Here is a 24,782-nt window from a genome sequence, read left to right on the forward strand (position 1 = left end):
CTAATCTGCGGTAAAAGTTATCACTTTTTTATCGCAGTTTGAACGGTTCGTAAAAATGCACCTTAAATATAGAAAAATTAGGATGTAAAATATAAATATTATAGTAAATTGGTAAATTTCCCGTATGTCATGATTTGAAATTAAGAATTTATTTTATTGTGACATCGATCAAATTCGGCCATCGCGCCAGCATCCCTTTAAAGCCTGATTTACATTTCCGCAGTGCTGGGTTCAGATTCCCATCCTAGTGTCATCCAGGTATCACTCTATCTTTGTTTACTCAACGTTAAACAAGAATGACATCTTAGGAGTATTGGGAATTTGAAACATATTCCAAAATATGGATTGCGGGTCGCAAGTTCCTTGCGATAGTCAATCTGATCATCAATTTTACAAACGACGCTTCAGGTTGGTGTCGCCTATGTATGTATGAGAAAGGTACATAAGTTGACAGGTATTTTTTTCGTAAGAAATCATCCCCTTTACTTCTTTACCAACAAATATTTTCTATTTTTCAAATAATTTTTTAAATATTTTACTTCAAATGCGATTGCAATTCACAAAATAATTTCTTTTACGTTATAAAGTTGAATTCTAAGTTATTTTAAAAACGATATTAATACCCAAAATAGAGTCATCATTGCAATGAATGGTAATCTAGGACTCAAAACTGGTCTCGGAAACTGAATAAGTTCGAAAATATGTTCACGAAAAATTGATATACAGTCATGTAGAGAGAAACTCATGAAAAATGCAACTTTTTCCCCTCGATGAATAGAAATTCACAATCTCTATTCATCGAGGGAGGAAAGAGATTCATAGCATCATCGAAAATCCGTGTTGTTTTCATTTGGATTAACAACGTTCCACGAACAACATCTTAATAATATCGCGGACATATTAAGATAGAGAAGAACTTGAAATAATCTTTAGATTGAACAAATCACCGGCATCCCCGTCGTTTTCGCATAACGAATTCACGTAGTTATTTGACATTTGACAAAATTAGTTCCATTCGATTATTTCGAATAACGCTATTATCACATCCGGTACAAGTGATAGTGATATATAATTCACATATGATCCGTTATTCGAACTCACGTGGTTCACGTGTAATTTGCACTGGATCCCGATATAACATCACTCGGATAGTTTGAATTATATATTATTTAAATGTTATTAGGTGATTCAAAGTACAATGATTTTGTACTTCAATTATCGATTTGAAATATACATATATATATGTATACAAAAAGTCGTCCCACCTATATCGTTTGGTTTTTACGAAAGGAAAAAATGTTTTAAATAAAAGTGGAATGGTTTCAAAGGGGAGGTACTTTGGTCGTGTTGTTTTTCTTCTAGATGGAGGCACCAAAAAGATATAAAGCTCACCTCTACTTTTTTAAATAGAATTGCATGATTTTTTTTACACAATATAATTCCCCTAATTATTTTGCATATAAAAGTATTAAGGTACAGAAACCAAAAAATCAATAGTTTAGTAGATATTTTATACTTTATTCTGACACATATTGACATAAAATGTTATAATTCGTAAACTATTAATTTTTTAATAATCGCACCTTATACTTTTATATATAGAATAATTAAAGAAATCATATCGTGTAAAAAAATCACACATACAAAAAGTGGAGGTGATCTTCATATCTTTTTAGCGTCTCCATTTACAAGAAAAAACAATATGACCGAAATAGGTCTCTATTCAAATTATTCCACTTTTATCTGAAACATTTTTTCCTATCATAAAAATCAAGCGAGATATTTCAGATGTTTGATTTAGGTGGAACACCCTGTATACATATATATATGTATATATAACATATAATATACATATATATATAAATACACTACATTTTCAATATATAGCTAACACTTTCTTTCGCACTTTTTATCAAAACTCGACACTGATCAAGAAATCTTTCTCGTTGTGAAACACAGAAGAGAAGACGAGAGACACGAAGCATATCGAAGCGTCGAACTGTTTAACGAGCCTGTTCGTACTTGCATCGTCAGTGGCACTCGCTCCCACCGCAATAGTCTCCTCCGCCACCTCTTTCTCTACCTCGTCCACTATTCGCTCAGTGCCTCCACTACCTCCACTTTCCACTCCTGTTCCAGGTCCTCGAGAAGAGGACTTCGCGAACCACTCGTCAAGAATCGCCGGTCTTTCGTATCCGATAAGATGTTTGCGCTCTTTCAGGAGCCAATAGGCATCGTTCTCGATGCTCTGAATGTTATCTATCTATTATCATCAATAGTTAACACCAACGATATCAGTTATCATCGAATGTTTTTAAGTACTTTTTAAATCCGCGATACACACACACACGTCTACAGTTATAAACTACTTATAACTATTTTATCTTATCATTTTAGTCAAGGCTTCGTAATTACTTTTACTAACTTTTACTAATTCAATAAAATCAATAAAAAAATACTGATAATTTAATCCTAACACCATATCGACTGTTCTGTAATTGTATAAACTGTCAAAACTGTCCACTGACAATTTTATAAAAAGCTACATAACTTTTTATATTTATATTTCATTATGTATGTAAATAATGTGAATATAGACTCTAAGTCCAACTACTACTACTTTAAATGTAGATGACTTGGGACAAAGTAAACATAATTTGAGTTATATACTTTTGTTAAATTCAATCGTGGTATTCACCTATGAGTTTCTAAAAAAGTTTAAATTTTTAATTTTCTTTAATGACTCATGAATAGATACCACGACTAAATTTAACAAAGATATGTGCTGTCCGAAGTTACTTGCACTATCTCAAGTCATCTACATTTGCGATACTCTTTATCTCTAAATTCTTGGCTGTTATCGTTTTCGACCCGACCGGGTTTGTACTAACCTGAGTTAAATTAATGACGTTTCATGCTTTCCTATTGATAAAACGCGTAACGTCGATCAATAGCAAGACATTTTCCAACCTAGGTTGTGTGTGGATAAATGCGAATTCTGGTTGGACCGGAAACGTTATCACTGTTTGGTTCTTTTGTATCTAAAGAAGACCACAACGGTGGTCTTCTTTATTTTTTTAAGAAATCCTTATTTATCACAAGAAGAAAATTAGCCTGGAAAAGGTCAGATTAGATTAGACTAGCTTAGGGTTAAGTGATTTAGACGTCCTTCTCTATGGTTGATGCCATTATGCCACAGCAAGACCAACAATTTTCGATATTGAGATAATAGCACAGGGAAGAGACCAGCGGAAAATCACGAGACTAGTTACCGAACATATATACTAATAGTATGCCCCGTTGTTCGACCACGGAAGATCGCTTGAGGCTCGAGAAGTACATTATGGATTTCACAGCGGTCGATTACGGAAATTTTTCCGGCGCAGATTCTTTCAAGATGTTCAAGATTTACGGTGTCGGAATGGAATTTATTAATATATGATGAAGTCTGCGAACGGAAAAATAAACGATGAACCGTTCGGGTATGTGCATCTGGTGCATTATGTCTATATATACGTATCGTGAATACACCATGTGCATTTACGCGATACTAATATTTGTTGCGATACATTTCCCAAGGAAATCGTACCCGATAAAGCCTCCGGGAAATTTTAAACTCTCCTGAGCATACGGAAAACCTACTTCCCTTTCACAAAATGCTACAACCATGTTATTCCAACACCGGTCCGATAAGATTGCTACTTGAACGAAGTTATTCATACTTTTTGTTTATATTATAACAAACCAGGAAATCTAATGAATTACAATGCGATAATATAAAATACGCTGATAAAGTGCATTGATAACCGTAACAATTTTTCATAGATATAGCAAATTAAATGATAATGCTAATAATATTAATTTGTTTTCAACTAATTATGTTTAATTATATAGGAAAAAGAGTTGCTTGTTTCACGAACATTCATCTTTCACATGCATATTTCTTTTAAAACATCGTTATTTATTTTGTATTGTAATCTCGAAATTTATAATTTTAACATATATATGTATAATCTTAATTATAAGAACATTTTTAATTCTAATTTTATTAAAATCTATTATTTTGTCATGTAAATTTCGAGATAACTCATGCGAAATTATTCTTTACTGGTGCTCGTGATCAGGGAAAGTAGTCTCTTCGCTTAGGGGACTGGCTCACTTGTAAGAGATATAACCCCTTGCAGGGGTAGATACAATACCCAGATGCATCACGAGTAGAATAGCCAATTACTGGCGCACGTCGCACACGTTTTTTCTTCGGTCCCTATTGTGATCGTTAAATTTAGCGGAATTATTTTGTGCTCCCCTTTGCCATAACACGCGATCATTAATTTTTGTTTGAAATCGACGCGTGTTGTTCGCGTGCACGACATCGACATATATCAAATTTGGATTCAGATCTTGGAATTTCATCGCGATTGTAAATGCAGAAAATTCTTGAATGAGTTGATGATGAGGGCAGGCAAACTTAATTGTCATTTAAACTTTTGTCACTTAAGCCAGAAATATGTAAAAAAACGTAAAGTTGTAAAACGTAAATAGAATAAGCGAATATTGGACAATCACGTCGAGAACGTAAATATATTTACTTTACGCTTTACGTTCTCTATTGTGATTGGCCTGTGATTAACCTCTGTTGTGTTTACGGATAGCGCAGAATTGCTGATGTAAATTCTGTTCTAAAAAGCTCTCCTTCTAAAAAGTTTTTAAAAAGTTCTCTTATTACTGTTTCAAAGTGAGTAAAGTTGTTTTCTAAGTGCTCATAATAATGGCTGTATTATTTAAGTCACACCATATTTTTCCCTGTCTAGAAGTGCTCATAATAACTATTTATATTGTAAATTACTTTTACGTATAGTATGCCTTAAACTTTAAAAAATGATACATTGAAGGCAGTCATTTTGATCAACACGTTTTGCTTGAGATGTCGTTTTTCTCAAAACTGTGACATACTAGCTAAATTTTGTCAACGGATTCGTGTTTAGTCGGAAAAAATTCATGAAAATTACTATTCACATTCATGTGCAAAATAACATTTTGAACGGCGTAAGACACAAACTACAAAAAATGATAAAAAGTTACTATTTAATACGACATATGTTTTATAATAAGTTTAATATTTCATTTAATATCAATATAATATTAATTTATTTTTTATCTCTTTCCTTTTAAGACCATCATCGAGTTGTGATAGAATCTCACGGAATCAACTTAATAGCAAGATAATCAAATATAGTAGAAATCGATAGCTCACTTATCGGAAAGATATCGAGACTAAATTTTTACGAACGTTTTTTACAAATATCAAACTTTTTAGATACTTCGTATATGTAGGAACTTTATTTTACGAATATTCTAAGACCAATTGTAAGTTTTCATATAACTGTTTTAATTACAGTAATAAAGTATAACAAAATTGAATAATGCTAAGCTTTAAAATCTCTTCCACCTTAAAGTCAATATCATTATATTAACTATTATTTCTGCAGAAAAACGCGCGCGCAATAGAAAAGTACAAGTTTTTCCTCCTGTCAGAAAATGATTTTTAGTTAAAAGAATTTGAGACGTTTTATTAATAGTAGACTCTCAATTTGTTCATCAAATTTGCATAACGCGCTTCATTCATCGCAAATAAGAATGTAGGAGAGAACGCGAGGTCCTTAAAAACCCTAGTGACCTAGTTCTCGATATTCTGATCGCAACGAATGACAGTCTCGTTAGCTAATCGAAATAGCGGGGTCGAATGCCGGTAGCATCCTTCCCCAACCTTCTCTATCTCTCTCTACCGACCAGAGTGCGTTATTCCTCTCCTCAAGGTCGTTTCCGTTCTTTCGCTCTACTCTACCGCCCTATTTGCCTCTCGAGGGACGCACACATGATATCGCATAATTCCCTGTACCTAGTGAATATAATTTATTACTCAACGATCATCTCCGCTCGACAGTCGATCAACAATTACTGGTTGAGCCGACGGAATGAGGATGTTTCCCTCCTTCCTTTCGTCCCTTTGTTACATAAGATAAGCATATAGTACCTGTCGTATATTAACAGGTTCCATGTGATTCGAGAAATTGACATGAAATATTATATTTAAATCCTAGACGACCAAAGTCAATGGTCATCTCACTGTGATTGCCTATGATGTTGGCAACTAGCCATATACTTGTCTTCAACGATTTCAAGTATATCGATATTGAAATAATACGCAGGCAGTTATGCAATCAAGATACCTCTCGTCGACAATGTAACAGCATTTTATGGTTCTATAAATTATTATGGCAACATGATAATAACAGTACAAATTTTCATGATAACAATTTTAAAGTTGTCAGAAAATTGCTGACAAGTTACTCAAAGTAATATCGTGAAGGCATCAACTTGCTAACAAATATTGACTTAGTTGCTGTACTAGTAGCAAAAGCAATATATATTTCTTTCTGAACAACATGCCACCAAGACAAATACATCGCTATATGATGAAAAGTTATATATATAAAAATATTATTATTAGAACAAAACATAAAATATGAATATCTAATACTATGCATAATTATTTGCATATAGAATTATTTATAAAAGATTAAAAAGAATGTTTCCTATTTCGTAATTTCTTGAAGAAGATAAATATTAGATTGTTTACAACAATGATTGCAATAGGTAAGTTTGTGATATATTTTATAGTAAATAAAATTTACACGAAAAACCAAGAATTTCAATAACAGCATGTTACACTAATAACATTGGTTTAACAATATCCATATATTCAATGTTTATCTTGGTGAATGAATTTCATTCACTCACATAAAATGTATATTTACTTGGCCTTCACAATAATGCCAGAAGCATTTAGCTTAATAGACTTCTTATCAATATAATATTACCCAAGTTTTAAATCTTAAGCCATAAGAAATTAACCGATCACAATCAAATGTGAGAAAATAATCCATTATGATTAGTCCATTTCATATGGCTTAAGACTTAAAGTATAATACATTAAACAACGTCAACAATGAGATTTTTTAAGGCACAAAATTGAAGCTTAAAGTTTTATGCTGATTCTACAATGAGTCGATAATCGGAAATCTTAAGTTTTAACCAGTCTTATAGGCTTTCTACAACAAATGATTACCTAAGTTTAAGACTTAAAGTTTAGGTAATGATTTATTATTGTAGAAAGCTCATTAACTTAAATAAGTGACTATGATTTTTCGCATCTACAAGTTCTTAATTATACAGTGAGTTATGACTTAATTATTAGCTCAATTAATTAGAAGGAAAATCGATAGTTTTAGTTGTACAAATTGCCTGTTAGCCAATTTCAACGATTCACCGATAAGACTTAAGATTGCCCCATTGTAGAATCAGCTTTAAGTTATAAGAAATTGATCAATCATAGTCGATTGCTCTCCTCAAATTAGATTGCGATTAGACAATTTCTTATTTCATTGTAGACGCCGCTTTAATAAACTATAATGGTAATCTCGTAATGGCGAGGCTTTCTAATAGCGACATTAAGTGTGTGACGCTCGTTTGAGATCAGATTTCGAATCGTGCTCTAATTATTTCAAGCGCGGAAGAGAAACCCACCCGCTGCTGGTCGAAATCCAACAATCGCACGATAGCTGAAAAACGTCAAGTGGTGGGGAGATACAAGAAAGAACAAACAAAAAAAGAGGGGGCAAAAGGTAACGGGGTTAAGTATCCTACCTGTGGATTGTGACGTTCCGGGGCTCTGGGGAAGCCGCTGCGCGGCCGCGATAGTCGGCCAGGGGAGTGGGGGCCTTGAAAAGGTCGCCGAACGATAGGTGATGGCTGTAATCCCGGCAAACCCAGGTGTATCCTCCGCGCTCGTCATTGCCCTCCTTCGTAGTTAAACGTTGTCGTCTACCAGCATCGCCACCGGCCGTAGCACCATCACCACCGCCACCCTCAGAGAGATGGCGGGTCAAGGGTCGCCGCATATCTCATTCAAGTCGCACGACTAACTGAACGGACCGAAGTCGGCTGGGTTCTTCGCGCAGCCAGCGCGAAGTCCGCCCGCCGCCGTTCGTCGTCGCCGCAATTCGTGCCGCCCGGGCGTCACGTCGGAACGTCCAACGACCGTCTGCTTTTGCGTGCGCGCGCGCATGCATGCGCACGCGTGTCAACACGAATCTGCATTCTACGAAACGAATCGAGTGGTCTGTTCTTTTTAGCTGAAATTCTGCGTAGGAGTTTATATATCTTTTCCTTTTCACGCATTGGAACGAGAAACAGAAAAGACCTGTGCGGACAAAGAAATTGACAGTTAAAAAGTATAGGCCCCTAACGAGCTTTTTATAATAAACCATTGCCTGAGATTTAAATTTTAAATCATATATATATATATATAAGAAATTCACCATAGTCGATCATTTTTCTCACATTCGATTATGATTAATCAATTTCTTGTGGCTATCAAGACTTTAAAAAAGGTAATGGCTTTTTGTAGAAAGTTCATAAAAGGAAAGTAGAGTAGATAGTGCAGTTCTCTACTCTGATTGATGTTCTGCAATTTTCAAGTTACCTCCGCAAATTCTAACACTGTGTGTGTGACAAAGTGAGTTTAGAGTACAGCCTACTGGCTCAAGAAAGGACCGGAGCTGTTTCTCTTCACCTTGACTGTGTTCCACACCGATTTGAAAATCTGTATAGTATAGGTATGTAACGTAAATTGTAAATATCAGTGCTATAGCAAACTATATCGAAATTATATCGACCTAAGTATAACCGGAATCTGAAGTTTAAAGAAGTCAATTATTCCGCTCGTTACCACAAGATTATCTCCTAAAAATGACAGATGATTTTAATGAATTTGCTCCGTTCTCCCCTTGATTCTCTCACTGCTACGAAAACGTTTACCGCGCTCTGCGATCCACGACACGAAGCGTGCTCACGAGCCCGAGGGGGTAACCACTATCTGAAATATTGTCCCACAGAGATTTCATGATTTCATTTAATTTTATATAATTTTATTTGATGACAAATATAATTTTTCCTCACTATATATGCGGTCATTTGGTGAGATAAACAATTTTATCTAATATTACACAATTATTTCTTGTAATTGTCGGATTATATATCGAATTTTATATAAATTTTATAATGATTTCAGGGACTCCGTTCCACGATTACATTAAGTGATTACCCCCTCGCACGAGCCCCTATTCGTAATACCGGGAAAAAACGTGTTATCGAGATAGCGGGCGTTGAAAAAGACACTGCATATGCGCGCGTGACCAACCATTTCACATGTTGTTTGTTCAACAATCCACTTTGGCCACGCTCGGCAATGTCCAACTGTTGCCTTCTCCCTCCCTCCCCCATGGAGTCGCGGCTGGCTGGCATACACCTACCTTCTTCGCAGATAAGGCAGGTCGCGTAACGTGCTACAATGGATCGATTTTACAATGATCGTGATCCGATTCGTAGAAATAATTACAGATAATTTCCAGAATTGGGAAGTAACGCATTACTTATAACGCCGTCACCTTTTTTTTTTGGTAACGATCGTTATTTTTTGTCTGTACGATAACGGTAACGTCATTATACATTTTTACAGTATTGATAACAATTCAGAGATGTTGCTTTTATATTTATACAATAAAAGTATTTATACATGTAATATACATAGTATTATTTAAATACTTTTATTATAGTATTTTAATTATTATAGAGTATTAGAGTACTTATATAATCAAAAAATCGTGAATTAAATAATGTATTAAGATATTATTATCCAAATATTTATGTTAATAATTGCAAATTTATATTCATTGTCGACAATTCTTTGTTATATTCTTCAATTACTTAGGCTAGAAATGAGCGATACAGCGTTGGATTTCTAGTTGAATTTTCGTTTTACTATCGCAAAACCATATTGGCTGCGATACTAGCAGTGCCAGCAATACAGTAGCAAAACGTAAATCCATTTAGAAAAGCAGGAAAAAACAATGTGTGCAGTCGGCTTTAGCGACCGGTTATTGTGTACTATATATTATCTCACTCTGGCTACAGTCCACTTGATATAAATGCTTCAAAGCATTTTTTGAATAGTCAATTAGTAAAATTCTTTTTTCCGATTGGTTTTTTTTTCAAAAGCTTTGAAGCACTAATTTACAGACACAATATAAAGAAATGTAAAGAGCATATGTAAGAGCCAAATTTCAAATGAATGAATTTTTTAATTTTTAATTTACAGCGTCAAGTGGATCGCACTCTGTATAGTACATAAATATCTACGTGAAATCGCACCCTTACTCATATAACTATGCATTAGAAACACAATGAAAAGAACAGGCATTCAATAGTAAACAGGAAATAAGAGATTTCAACCTATCAGAAATCGTCCATTCTAGTATACATGATTTCTGATAGATTGAAGTTTCTTTATTCCTTGTTCCTATTATCTGTGCTTTTTATTGTCTGTGTTTCCAGCTTCACACATTATTCATGTGGAATGGTTAATTCAAATGTACAATAATAATTAAAATAAAAAAAAGATATTAAAATAAATGCGGAATAATAGCCGTTAATTTTACGTATAACTATCTTAATTTTCATTAAAAAATTGGTATAAATATTTGTCTTTTTCATGTGCCATGTTCACTCGTGTTCGTCGAAATATGTCGCCAAAATATTTTGAAAGGACAATCAACAGAAGCCAGGACAGATTAAAGCAAATATTTAATTTATTTGTGAATCTGCGCAATCATAAAATATATTCATATAACGATCAACGAGATATAACATCGATAGAGCTCGGCGCTGAACGTGACGAGACAATCAACATGTAGGAAGTGGATTCGTACGTAATCACGGATAACGTTAAAGAAAATCGCGTGACTTTCTCGCAATTTTTCTCGAGAGCGCACCTTGTTAATCGGGCCTCATCATTTTTCTTCTCGTGATAAGAAAGACGACGACGCCTCGCTACAGGAAGGAGGGAGAGAAAAAAACGATACGTTGCTTTCTCATTATTTATACATTTAATATATGAAAATAGAATCCACGGTGCGCAGCGGGATACGCCGATGTCATCGATCGAGCAAAAGGACGGGAGAGGGTAGGAAAAGGAATTAAAGAAAATATCGCAAAGAGAGGATTGCGGATTAAAATAAAATTCAGCTTCACGGAGTGTAATCGTGTGACGCTGAACGTTTTGTAACATTTATAATCCGACTACGAGTCATATCACTTGGCAGACGCATATTCGACGTGCCTAATTAAAATCACGACGTACGTTAATCCGGAATGGATGGAGCCCTTAATTCTCTCTAAACGACGAATTTCGTCTCCGACTTCGTCGAGGCTTGTGCTACGTAAAGACCAATCGACGGATCGATCTGTTAATTGCGGGTGAGTTTTGCGAATAATACCGTGATTGTTACGTCCATTCTATCGAAGCCTGCCATAGTTATAAGACCATGGCACACAAAAAACATAAACAGTAAAACGCAAGCAATAAAGAAATTATTGGGTGCGTTTAAACCAGACAAAACTGCTAGCCTACTCGCCAAGCAATTGAATGTGATTGGTTGGATCTATAAGTAACAATCATTTATGGAAGAAGAATACAGGTGAAATAATGCGCACATAATGGCAATTTAGAGCAATCAGTTAGCAAATCAAATTCTGTCTTAAAAAGCAGCGCGATATTCAAGTACAATGGCTGCAGAGAAAACTAAGTTAGCGCTTAGTGATTCTTTAACATGATTGGTTCCTATACTTTGATCCAACTTAGAGAAGAATTAAAGGCAAGAACCAATCATATTAAAGAATCCTTAAGCACTAACTGATTAAATTTTTTTGCTGAATGCAGCCAATGTTAATCAGTGTATGTTAAATATATAAAAGCATAAATAAATTTTGCTGTATTGCTTTTTGTATTCTTAGGATAGATTCTGATTGGCTATTACCAAATCAGCTACTGCACATCCTTCAAGTTATTTCACCTGTCTTCTTCCACCATGCAACTAATCATGTTTATTTGTCGGCGAGCAAACTAGTCGCTTTGTTAACTTGAACACGTGCGTTCATGTTATGTTGAATTTACTACTGCTTATGTTTTACAGCACGTTTTTTTGTGTGCTTAAGACAATTTTTAAGACCATTGTATGATGTTAAGACAATTTCTTCCACAATTAATTCCTAAAATCTTACTCAGATTACTACGTAATTCTTCAGATAGAGCCCGTATTTATGGTTCGATATACATGCACGGAATATACGCGTTATTCGCAGAACACGCGCGCATACATGTTTTTTCTTTGTGTGTACGGAGCCGCACCCACTTCCATAGAAGAGAAGCGAACGGATCGGTATAATGACTGCTAATTAAATGCATATTTGTATTCTATGAATAAGACAAATCAAGAATCTCACGCAAAAGAGTTGGACAGAATGTAGTAACTGATGTTAGTTAAATCGGAGCGCACATATAGGGTCTTCAAAAAGTTTTGAAAAACATTATGTATGTTGAAAGTAAAGCACTTTTCAGGAAAATGTTTCAGATAAAAGTTGTAGGGTTTAAAACGATCTATTTACTGATTACATCCGTTTGACCCTGAACGACATCGTCAGGTTACAATCAATTTTTTAAACCTTTTTTTGCTGCATAATGTGAAAGTATTATCCAGGGTCAAACGAATGTGACCAGTAAATAGATCTTTTTGAATCCTTTTGTGTCTGAAACATTTTTATGAAAACTACTCTGTTTTTGACATATTTTAGAGTTTTCGGACTTTTTAAAGACTCTGTATAAGAATAAACTTGTGTTACAAGGAATATCATAAATGAATTGTAAGAACAGAGAGTAAGATCAATGTAATGCTACAAATGCTTTGAAATATCCGTTGATTCAATTTGTAAAATTCTTTCTTCTGATTGGTCAAACAAATGCTTCAAAGCATTTGTAATGAAACTTTGACCTAGAGAGGGAATTATCTTTATATCTTTTTGCGTTGTAAGGCAAATAATACAGTGCGGGTGCGGCCCGATCTACTAAAGTCACTAGATTTTATAAAGTATCTCAAACTTTATCATTTTGAAGCAGACGCGGTCATTGCAAACTTATTATGTATTTATATTAACACATTTTGTAAGAGAAAATAAAGCCGTAAATTATGTAAATTCATTTTTCGTTGTCATTTATTTATAAACAAAGAAATTATGTGCTTAATTTATGTATTCTTTAGTCTAATACATGTTTATTTATCATTGAAATTTCAGTATAAAAGAAAATACAATCCAATTTCGGAAGATGAAACATATTAACACATAATACAACCGAAAGAGAAAATAAATTTTAGAAGAGGTGAATGTTTAGTTTGACAAAAAATGTATAGAACATATTGCACAAGTTAAGGTAGCTGCATCTATTTAATATGTAAATAAAATAATGTATTATGTTTCGGCCATTTTTTGATACGCAAAAATGCTTCAAAAGTGGATGCTATTGCGTTACTTTATAAATCTGTAACTTTACAATCTACATCTCAACAACTTGTACACGGCGAATCGCAACTCGGCGATTCATCTTCGCGTATTCGAACTATGATCGAGCTACGACATTGGCCGTATGTCCCTACGACTCGGCCGTGCATAAATATATGTATATGCATATATATATTATATATATACATATACACATATATATATGTTTAAATTTGTAAATCACGACGCGAAACAGGGCCGCTACTTCGCGCTCATGTGCTATGCGCGTCTCCGCTGTATGTGTTGTACGATATTAATTATTTAATCTGAGATTGTTAAGATATACGAGATTCTATATCGACTCTCATTCTCTCTCTTTTTTTCTACTCTCTTTCTTTCTCTTTTTTCTTCTAGCACGGTCCATACTCGTCAATGCGAACTTTAGCAGCCGACCTGGTGCAACATTGATGCAAATCGGAACACACGCATCCAGGCGAACATGCCGGTGGATGGTGAACGGCAGACGGGCGCTCGTGTCGATGACGACGTTGATGAGGCCTTGCGTTGCTCCTGCGTGCTGGATGCCGACGTTCGGCTGAGAGTGGCATCCATAGATGCGGCGTCGCTGCCCTCCGATTTCCGCTGCTTCTGGTGCTGCTGCTGCTGCGGCGAATACTTCATATCTGCGATTACGCGAGAGGTAAGATGAATACCGAGAGAATTCGGAACTATGCATGACAAGACGTAAGGGCCTTGGCACACAAAAAAACTTAAGCAGTAAGAAAATCGATGTGTCGGACTGACTACTGCTGTTTATTTATAATACATTATGCGACTTTACGGTCTTTATAGATGATTGGCCAATTCGCTTATTACTTTAAGCTTTTCTGTGTGTCATGTGGCTTTAAGACAGCGCAAGCACAGGCGTAAAGGGAATAAATTAATTTCATTTCCAACGCCTGCGCTCACGTTACGCTGGCTGTTTTGCTGGGTTTACAAGGTTACACACACTCATCGCCGACTTTTCTCTATTAAATGCTTGTAAATGTTGAAATGAATGTGGAAGATTATTATAATGATGAGAAGATAATGAATCACAGACTTCTGTGTATGTCGAAAAACGTGGTTCACTCTCCCCCACCACCCGCTATTACGTCCAGTAAAAAACGGGGAATAGGGTGGACCTCTCTTCGGGTGGAAAGTTGGTCACCCCTAAGAAGCAGAGAAGAGTGGACCGAATGGACCAAGGGTGACCAAATGTCTGGTTTTTCCCGGATATGTACTTTTTCAAGTCCGGACATCACGTCCGGACACATCTGGCCAAGTTTTCAGCGTGTTCGGAATATATACTTTTTTTGATACTTTTATCACACACATTTTAAAAGAGAACAAAGGAAAACTTGCCCATTAAATCCAACGCATATGGAATACATAGAACGCTTCCATATATCATTTTATCCTTGTCCAACATTTGATGACAACAAGGCTGAAATAATACTCGCGAATATAACGTTAAGTAGAACGCACTTAGCCCGATAAGCTAAATCTTTCAGAATTGACTTCAGCCGGTTTTATTGCAAAATAAGTATAGTTACCAAATAACTTTTTGAAAAGTTTGTAACATTGATATGTTTTACACGCTCGTATTTATTATTAGCTTTTTACAGTATCGAGCAATGTAACACTCTGTGTTACAATTCAAATACTTTATGTAAGACACAGAGAGCACACTGTGCAAAAGTAAAATATAAATCGGTGAATATATCTGTATATTATGCGCGTGAATATCGTCGAACATGCATACAGGATGTGAGAGATCATTAGATAGACCTTGTTGCTAATTATCGCATTTTATAAAAACGGAAATTGTTCCATTACCACAATGTACCGCATTAACATAAACAATGTGAGGTGTCGAGATTTATAAAAGTATAGATTCTACATTTAATTATATTATAATATGTATCCCATGATTATGCTTTAGAATTAAAAAAGAGAAGTAAAAATAAGGGGGATAGAAGAAATATAGAAAGAAGAAAAACACAGAGAAGCAGAGAAAATTAATTTTTTCCTTCTTGTGTTATCCCAATATCTTAATAACTTATAACAATTACTATGAATATAATTATCTCGAATATCGATACAATTCTGACAGTTCTGAGAAAAGAATTTATTCGGATACGATCTCCATAAAGGAAAAAGGTTTTTCGAAGCACGATATCCTTGAAGAGTCCAATCGCGTTTCGAATCGTCCATTCTGGTTGGCGCATGATTATGATGTCCCGCTGTTTCATTAATTCACTAACAGCGAACTAGTTTTCTCTCGTGAATTATTGATTAATTTAATGTAATTGATAAATCTATTACGATCACAATCGTAATGCCTCAAACAACTCGAAAGTATGAAATGCGTAAGAAACTTTTTCTAGACATTCGGAAAATATTAGAACTCTAATTGATTTATCTCGGAGGTACATTGTTATGTTGTTCACAAATTTGATAAACACTGTTAAAAAAGGAAAATTATCAAAGCAAAAGTTCTTAACGATCATCAAAATCTTTAGCTTTAACGAGAGTGCATTATAATCAATAATAGTTATCGTCGTTCTTACATTGCACTACGATGGCTTCAGTAAAATAAATATGACATGTCACTAAATGTGAAATTCACGTTGAATCGATCTGTTAACATAGAGTGCAAATGTCGAGGCAATTGTAATTTGGCTTAATGACGGATATTTATTTTCGATGTTACGAAACGATAACATTATTATAACTACATAATAAAAAAATATGTCGATGAAAGACACGTTTTCAATTTTATGCAGAACCACAGAAAAACTATCCCTCGCGATACGATTGCTGTATTAATTCTTTCTATTTCTCACAATTGCCTCTCACAGTTGTAGATTTGATTGCAGAATTAAGTAGTTCTCCAAGTTATCAGAGACCAATTCAGAGATCAATTTAGAGATCAATTTCTTTATTGAATCGCACTCAAATCACTCACCTGATGGACTCGTGTTTGATCGTTACAGCTCGTTTGCCGAGCGAGAATGTTGGAGCACTTCAATTAACTAGTTGGTGAACACCAGTAAACCGCACAGTGGTCCAGTGCGTGGCATATAGCGTTCTGTGGATCGCAACGAAATGCATCGAAATCGAGGGATAGGGTATGGAAAGACAGGGGAAAAGAGGAGAGGAGAAAGAGGTGAGGATCTCCTCCCCGTTGCGCACCTCCACGTTGACACAATCGTTGGCAAACGGAGGTGAAAGTAGGGGGATGCTCGTCTCTTGGTGGTTGCGCACCCCAGAGCGCCGACGCTGCATCGACCCATTGGTCGGTGGTTGCTCGATGTACGAAAAATACCGATGACAGAGCTATTACGATTGCCGTATATCAAAATGCACGTTCTGTGTACCACACATGTATTATTTTTTCCTCACTTTTATTCATAATTTTCGAAATTTATTGAAAATTTAAATTTATTTATAATTCTGCGAACGTTCACTCGCTTAATTTATCGAAGACGCAAAGATTCGAACCATCGTCGTTTACAACTTCTTGTATATACAATATACCAATTCGGTTTAATTTATTTGCTTCACAAAAAAGATCCTTGTACCCCACGCAAAACTATGTCTCTTGTTTATTATATGTATTTAGGTCGATTAAATACATCCTGAATCAGGTCAGATCTTAAAAGCCAGCAAGAATATTTTAGAAAACGAGAACATGTTTTTACGGAATTCCAAATTTTTAGTTATTCAAAACGATAGAATTTTTCTATCGTTCTTTATTAACTTTTTTTATCAGGGGAAATATAATCGCACGACACAAGTTCAAGGTGTTTTCCATTTTATATTTTATTCTCGTTGTTTAATGAATGTTAAACAGCACACTATACGTAAAATGAACAGGAACTCTCAGATAATCGTTAACTGTTTGATAAATCATTAGTTTTACTTATCGACAAAACTTTGAGCACTTTGCTATAAGAATTATTTCATTTTTGTCTCCATTATTTTGACGTGAAACATGCGAGCAGATTTAGACATCCTTCTATAGACGAACTACACGTAGTATATATCCAAATTTTCTCTCCACGTTGGAAAGAAAAAGAGGAAAAACGAGAAAGAGATAACAAGTTCAACTAAAAAGAACGAGCCTATTAAAATTACCTTAAGGATTTTTCACAGTATTCCATTAATAAACTGTTCGGGTGAATATTTATTTTCAACATTAAAAAGAACAAAACTTATCTATAATACGAACAAACGTGAATCAAAAGAAATTAAACGCTTTCGCTGCATTAACGGTCCACGTGAAATTGTTTAAAAAATTAAATTGCGAGGCAAAAAGAATACAACTAAAATAAACAACACTGTTTTCTAATGATTCAACAAATAATTATTATACCATATATGCCTAATTATATACACCATATATTGTTATAATTTGTAAAATTCAATAAATGTAAGACCCGGTTCCTTACAAATGTTACTTTAATTGTAATTTTGGTTCAAGTAACTCTGCTTTCGGAAGAAAATTAGCAGTAAGCTGAACAGCTTTTTTTTTAGTCGCTCGTTTATTTGAAAAGAGCGCCGATTGTGTGTTAAGGGAGCGCCACAAAATACAAGGCCTAGGGCGCCGAAGTGTGTAAATCCATCACTGTGTGCGAGCAATTAAAGTTAAGCATGATTGCGCGATGAAAACATAAAGATACTCACTTTGATCAATATCCTCATTTATTCTTAGATTTTTGCCATTATGTGGAAAGGCATAAATAATTATGTCATTATATTAACAACTATGTTACCACTTTACATTAAAGGGATCCTAAGGTCGTCTGTTTTACCGATTATTTTTAAAATATTTTTCAAACTGTCTTCACAAATGTAAAAATCCTCCATAATTACAGTGTAAGCGATAAAATAATCAAAACCGGTCGACTTTATGTCAAAAACGAAAAAAGTTGAAAAATTAGTTTTGTTATCGGCTTCTAACGTCGATTCGCAACAATATTTGTTTTATGTACGATAAGATTTACACTTTGTATATATAAAACAATTTTTACTTGGACTAGAAATTTTATGACAATATTCTTAGAATTAGATATCTAATATAAAAGATTGGTTATTTAAAAAATTTATTATACGGAAAAACGATTATGGTTGCCACGACTAAAAGTCGCCCATCAATATATATTTTTTGATTATATAAAGATTTCATATTCTTATACCTCAAGAACTTTTCAAAACACTTAACACTATAATAAAATATTTTTTCATTAAGTATAACAATTTTTGAATTACATATAAGCACTTAAATTCAGCAAATCATATCGCCTAAAGTTTGCGCGTTTAAGTGTAATAGGTAAATGCCGACGCAAAATGTCAATCATACTTAAACGAGCAATTTTAAGCAATATATTTCGTTAATTTTACATGCTTATAATTTAAAAACTATTATAGCTTCGATACTCTGGTATTAAAATTTTCATCTCAAAATGACCTTAGAAATCTAGTCTTAGCCGTTGTTACAGTCTTTACTGAACACCTTGTATATATGTTAATATTATTGTAACACGTTAATTTCACGAATATATGAACGGAGTCGTAAACTTACCTATCGGCATACCACGTCGAAAAGTACAATTTCTTTGGCGTAGATGGACTTTTGGGCGAGTTCGCCATGTTTGTGATCGGTGACGACTTTGTTGAAGATGACGAGAGCGAGATTCCGCTCTCCGGCGTACAAGGCGATCGATTCTCTTCATCAGCGTAAGTTCCTGGCTGCCAGGAATATCTTGTCCTAGTGCGAGGACTGCCATGACTAGGGCTCGATCCGCGCGAACTTGATACGCTTTTCGAATTCTTGGGACTTTTGAGCCCATCAGAGCTGAATACGCGACCTAAACGTAGTCTCAAGGATGTCTTAGCTTTGAGTCTTGCAACATAATTGTCACTGACACTCGAAACGGCCCCATCGGGCAACTCTAAATTGCTCGTCATAATTCTCGAACGATTCGTTGGAATATATACTTGACACCTTTATAAGAATATTAATTGAAAAATATGGAAAATTATTAGATTATAAGCTTAATAAATTAAAATATTCAAAAAAGTTCAAATACACGATTTAAAAATTCAATACGAATTTAGACCGACAAAAGTAATTCCGATTAAATAAGAGAATTCCTATTGTCAATGTGGATCTTACATATTTAGATATTTTTCTGTGAATTTATATAAATGTCCGATTCTGCAATCTGTATGCCGAAATCTTTTTCGGTCTCGAAACGTGATTATGAACAGAATCAGAGTAATATTACTTATTAAATTGATAAGCAATGTAATATTTTGATGCAAATAAGGACTTTTATAAGAATTTAATAATTAGATATTAATGGAAATATTAAATCTACAATTTTATAACGAAAAATATTGTCTCAATTAGGGTTTGAACCTGGAACTCCGTACTTTCAATATGTATTATGTCACAAGTTAAAGTGTTAACTATGTTAACTTTAGTAAATATATATGTACATAACTTACTAGTCAACGTATACATCACTACAGTAGACTACAGTAAGTATATTCATTTACTGAGTTAATACTTTGACTATGATGTATATAAATTCATACGATTTTAAGCACTAAGATCCGCTTTGACTGAAAAGGTTTCTTATTTAATTACAAAAAAAATAAAAAATCATAATTTATATTTAAAATTAAAATTTGTTTTTTAAATTTACGTTTTTTTTCACGAATATCGTTGACGATAAAAACTTCCGTGTATTTTGATTACCACAAGTATGTAAATTGCACATATACGTGTTGTATCAAAACGGTTCACTAAAAGCGACTGGATAAGATTTCTTTAAGGAATCAGGAGACACAGTAGTGTCTCGGCGTTAAGCGCAGCGACACTACCGTGTCCTTTACACGAAATCGCGAGTTGCGGGTTGAGTAAACCCCAATCGAGCTAGACTTCCTGTCGCTAACCACATCTCCTTCCTCTTTCACTCTTATCAACTGGAACAGGAATCCTTAAATGTAAAGCAGGAAAGTCTAATAATAAAATGGGAAAAGTACAATTCGTGAAAACGATAAGATAATCAAGTGATATTTCACGAACAACAGCACTTCTCTAATCCAATTAAAGCTCAAAAATCTTACCAAGGATATTTAATCGCTTTGTAAATACTCGATTATCGAATTCACTTTAATTTGTTACGAGCGATCAGGATCTTACACATAACTACCTGAGAATAAATGGAACAATTGCAAATTTTGAATTGCCTAGTCTGTATTTCTTTGATTTACAGATCAACACTTACTGCATGGTACAATGATAATAAATAATTAAGGACACGGGATCCGCAGAAAAGTGGTTCAACCACTCGTATGGCGGGCGTTAGCGCTCCCGAGAATATCTTTTCGGTATGATGAAAAAGGAAAAAAACAGAGTTGAGCTAGCTCGACTCCTGTGTCACGTCATGTACATATTTGAAATTGTCTACTTATCAACAATACAATAACAATTTATTACTATTTAAACACGTATTGCGAACGCTTTTGAGTACCATCGAGAGGAGAGTCCATGGGATGAACACGAGTGAGATGACAAAACATGATGAGATGATAATCGTACTAATATCGCGACTCATGCCATGCTCGGCATCTCGCTTGCTCACTCGCGTTCTTCACGATTTCTGCGATCGGTAGCATGGACGCGGAGAAGCATTTACTTCGTCGATTGTTCCAAATAAGCTATAAGATCACCCCGCTCTTGAGGTTTCTTTAATCCGGCGAATACCATCTTTGTACCGGGAATGTACTTCTTTGGATTTTCTAGATACTCAAAAAGAGTATCCTTATTCCAAGTGATGCCTAAAATATAACAATACAAGATTATGATTAGATGTATACATTACATAAGAGAGAGTGTATATACATATACATATTTATTCTAACAATAAGTAATGATTAATGCTATAGGTAATACAGAATAATGCTATTTATAAATTTATCATTTTTAATTGTGTGTCAATAACTAAACACATACCTTTCGCTTTATTGGCATCGGTATATAGGAAACCAGGGGCTTGACCAGTTTTTCTACCTATAAGTCCATGTAAATTGGGACCTACTTTGTGTTTGCCACCCGCTTCGACAGTATGACATTGTGCACATCTTTGGATGAAAATCTAGAAGAACAAATGCATAATTATAAGTTGTTATAGTGGGTTATTAAATTTTATCTTTATGGCTGCATTCGGTTTTGATGCTCATACATTGTAAGTTTTATTCTATCATTTTTCTGCATGTATTATAATAAGTGATAAAGATAGAATAAAGCGCGTAAGCGTCAAAACTGATCACAGTTAAATATTACCTTCTTTCCTTTTTCTGGATCACCCGCCGGAACACCCATATTTATTTAATTGTGTATTCTAGAAAGACATTCAATTATACAAAAATAGTAAAAAATATAAGTTTTTATTTTATTTATTAGATACTTTATTAAAAATAATATCGATAACGTGCGGACCGTGAAAAACAACTGTTTTGAAAAAAGAATAGAAAATTAACATATTGAATGCTGTAGGAGTCATCGACGACCGGCAACGCGACTGTGGAATTAAACGCATAATTCACGTAAATGATAATACTTCAAAAATATGCAATATTATCATCGCTATTACAATCATATAAAGAAACTAATTCATATTAAAAAACATAAAAAAGTTTTATTAATAATCTTTGCATGTTATTAATTTATTATAAACGCATGTTGCGATGTGTCATATTAAAACATGGCAAATAAAGGAAAAGGTACCGATACAATCTGCACAATATATGACAACTTTTTTTGTACATTCTGCGCATTTGTTCTACCTATTACTTTAGCATTTTTTCATAGAGTCACGTTTTCATTTGATAATTATAGGCTATTTAAAAATTAAAATATAAAAAAAAATGCAAAAATTAATGTAATGTGTAGAAGTATGGACAGCATTATCTGATAGTTTGACAGACACAACAAGAATGAGCAAAATAAGAAACGATTGAGATAGCTTGAAATGTCAAAAATAAACAAAATATAGTGCAACTATTGAAGACATTACGGCGCCGTGGAGGTCATCAATAACCCCCAGTAAGATAAATGCATAAAATATGATAATACAATGCAACTTATCCGTTATAGATAATGTTTTACAGTAATATGTATCGCATAATATGAAAAATTCATTTTGGCGCCTTGAGCAAGTCATGTAAAATTACTTCGGCATTCAATGTGTTAAACTTTCAAATAATTAACGTTAATAATTCACTGATATCAGTATAACAATTCCCTAATAATCATCATTAAATATTAAGGCTGCGTTTTATTTAACACGAGCGAGTATTATTTCATCTTTCTTATCGTCAAATATTAAACAAGCATGAGGTAATGCATGCGAGTATTGCGAACATTAAATGGAATGCACCCACAGTTATCGATACAATCGCATGCGGTTTTATAATGGCCTAAAATACTCGTAATAATTTTAATCTTAGCTATAACAGTTTCAAAGGTATAGGTATATGTAATTATATAATAAGACGAACTTTTATACAAGATGTATTATTTTAAATTATCCAACCGATTATCTCGAAAACCGAGCCTGATTAGCAAAAATGTTTCAATCAATAGTTATATGACATAAAGAAAGACAAAAAGTAATAAAACTAATTTTCGAAAAAATTAATTTTTCAAGGTCACATAAAGATCATCGTCATTTTTTAAATGAAACTTATGATTTTTTTAAAAATTAATATTTTTTTAACCATTTTTCTACTATACCTATAAAAGTAATAAAATATTAGAGTTATAAAAATTAACAGTTTGCAAATTTTATATCTGGCATATTTAGTATAAAATAAAAAATATCTCATAAACTATTAATTTTTTAATAATTCTTAATACTTTATGCATAAAATAATGAGATGAATAAATTGATTAAAAAAAAAAACATAGATATCTGTTTTTAAAAAAAGTATGTTGCATATTATATTGCATAATCTTAGCATCGAGACATTACTACTAATATCTTCAGATTTAAAAAATGGAACACCATATAATTTGTGTTGCAATTTTTTCACAAAATATTATTTCTACTATATTATTGCAACGTTGAAATTTTTGTATCATGCTACTCCTTCTCATTTATGTTAATTGTCATACATAATGTAATAAAAAAAACGGAAAAAGTCTACAAAAAATCCTCGCGCTCGTGAAACAATTAAGATGTGCAATAATTATCAATTTTCGAATTAAGTAACATTTAACAAGCTTGATAAAAACAATAATTTTGTGACATATGTCATATAATACTGAGCGTATCAAAAGTGACATCATGCATGAAGATTCTTGAAGAAAATAAATTGAAAATCGTGTAAGGAGACAAATAATACAACAAGAGATGCAGTGAACATTTTATCTTTGTTTAACAGTGACAAACAACAAGGATACTATGATTCACTGTGTTACTGTATAATTTGTGTCTTTTGCTGGAAAGCACCCAAAGAAGACGTTTGAAGCGAGACACGTGTAACTCTAGAAATGACCTTCGATCCAATTTATCAAAACGGCGCGTCGGATAGATGCGTTTTTTTCTTGTAATTATCTACAGCACAAATAGATAGCTGCGATAATCACGATTATTGAAAAAAGTGATTAAACCAATTGCGACACCAATTAGAATTGTTCAGAAACCATTTCAGAAAGTCAAAGTAATTTTGATTTTGAGTCGATCGTGGCCACGTCTCTATTCATTGTAACAATCTCCCTTCGGATGTAGAACTCGCATTTTGCACGGTCCTAAAAATTATTTTATCCTAAAAAGTATTCGAAACGTTCGAACAGTGGCTAAGAGCCAGGGTTAAACGAGTTACGTAAGTCGCTACTGTCCGACGTAAGTAGTCACGCGAATGTCTGACTGAACGGAATTCAATGACAGGCCGAAGAGAATGAAGTATCACGGGCATACCGATTATATCCTTCCTCACAAATATATGAATTTCATCAGAATTTAATGTTATTTCTGGTTTTGCAAATCGGATTCACCGAGGCACAAGCACGTGGTGCCATCGGAATCGACGGAGATCTAAATTAGAAAAACAAAAAGACGCTATCTGCAATACATGTAAACTCCCGTATGCATGCATATTCGTTTGCTTGTACTCACCGTGCGTTTTTTTTTATACCAATATAGTTGGCTCCCAACGTCTGACCCAATCTGACCGTGAATGGCGTGAACATTAACCGCGACGGTCCGCGT

The 24,782-nt window shown here is 34.0% G+C and overlaps 2 protein-coding genes across 3 annotated transcripts; both read right to left on the reverse strand.

Annotated features, from left to right (window-relative positions):
- Nucleotides 1–13,339: 13,339 nt before the first annotated feature.
- Nucleotides 13,340–16,631, reverse strand: LOC108779745 (uncharacterized). The gene is made up of 2 exons (XM_018547222.1): nucleotides 16,463–16,631; nucleotides 13,340–14,135 (listed from the first exon to the last, which is right to left on the reverse strand). The coding sequence occupies exon 2, from the start codon at nucleotides 14,131–14,133 to the stop codon at nucleotides 13,894–13,896; it is 240 nt and encodes a 79-aa protein (XP_018402724.1). The 5' UTR covers nucleotides 14,134–14,135; nucleotides 16,463–16,631; the 3' UTR covers nucleotides 13,340–13,893.
- Nucleotides 16,632–20,746: 4,115 nt separating this feature from the next.
- CytC (mitochondrial cytochrome C) lies at nucleotides 20,747–24,782 on the reverse strand. 2 transcript variants are annotated; one of them, XM_018547221.1, is made up of 5 exons: nucleotides 24,690–24,782; nucleotides 24,492–24,608; nucleotides 21,854–21,911; nucleotides 21,524–21,665; nucleotides 20,747–21,348 (listed from the first exon to the last, which is right to left on the reverse strand). In XM_018547221.1, the coding sequence occupies exons 3-5, from the start codon at nucleotides 21,890–21,892 to the stop codon at nucleotides 21,203–21,205; spliced, it is 327 nt and encodes a 108-aa protein (XP_018402723.1). In that variant the 5' UTR covers nucleotides 21,893–21,911; nucleotides 24,492–24,608; nucleotides 24,690–24,782; the 3' UTR covers nucleotides 20,747–21,202. The 2 variants fall into 2 exon arrangements, with proteins under 2 accessions (XP_018402723.1, XP_018402722.1); XM_018547220.1 differs by lacking the exon at nucleotides 24,492–24,608.

This window comes from Cyphomyrmex costatus, unplaced genomic scaffold, assembly GCF_001594065.2.
Source record: "Cyphomyrmex costatus isolate MS0001 unplaced genomic scaffold, Ccosl1.0 scaffold61, whole genome shotgun sequence".
In the NCBI taxonomy this organism is placed as follows: domain Eukaryota; kingdom Metazoa; phylum Arthropoda; class Insecta; order Hymenoptera; family Formicidae; genus Cyphomyrmex; species Cyphomyrmex costatus.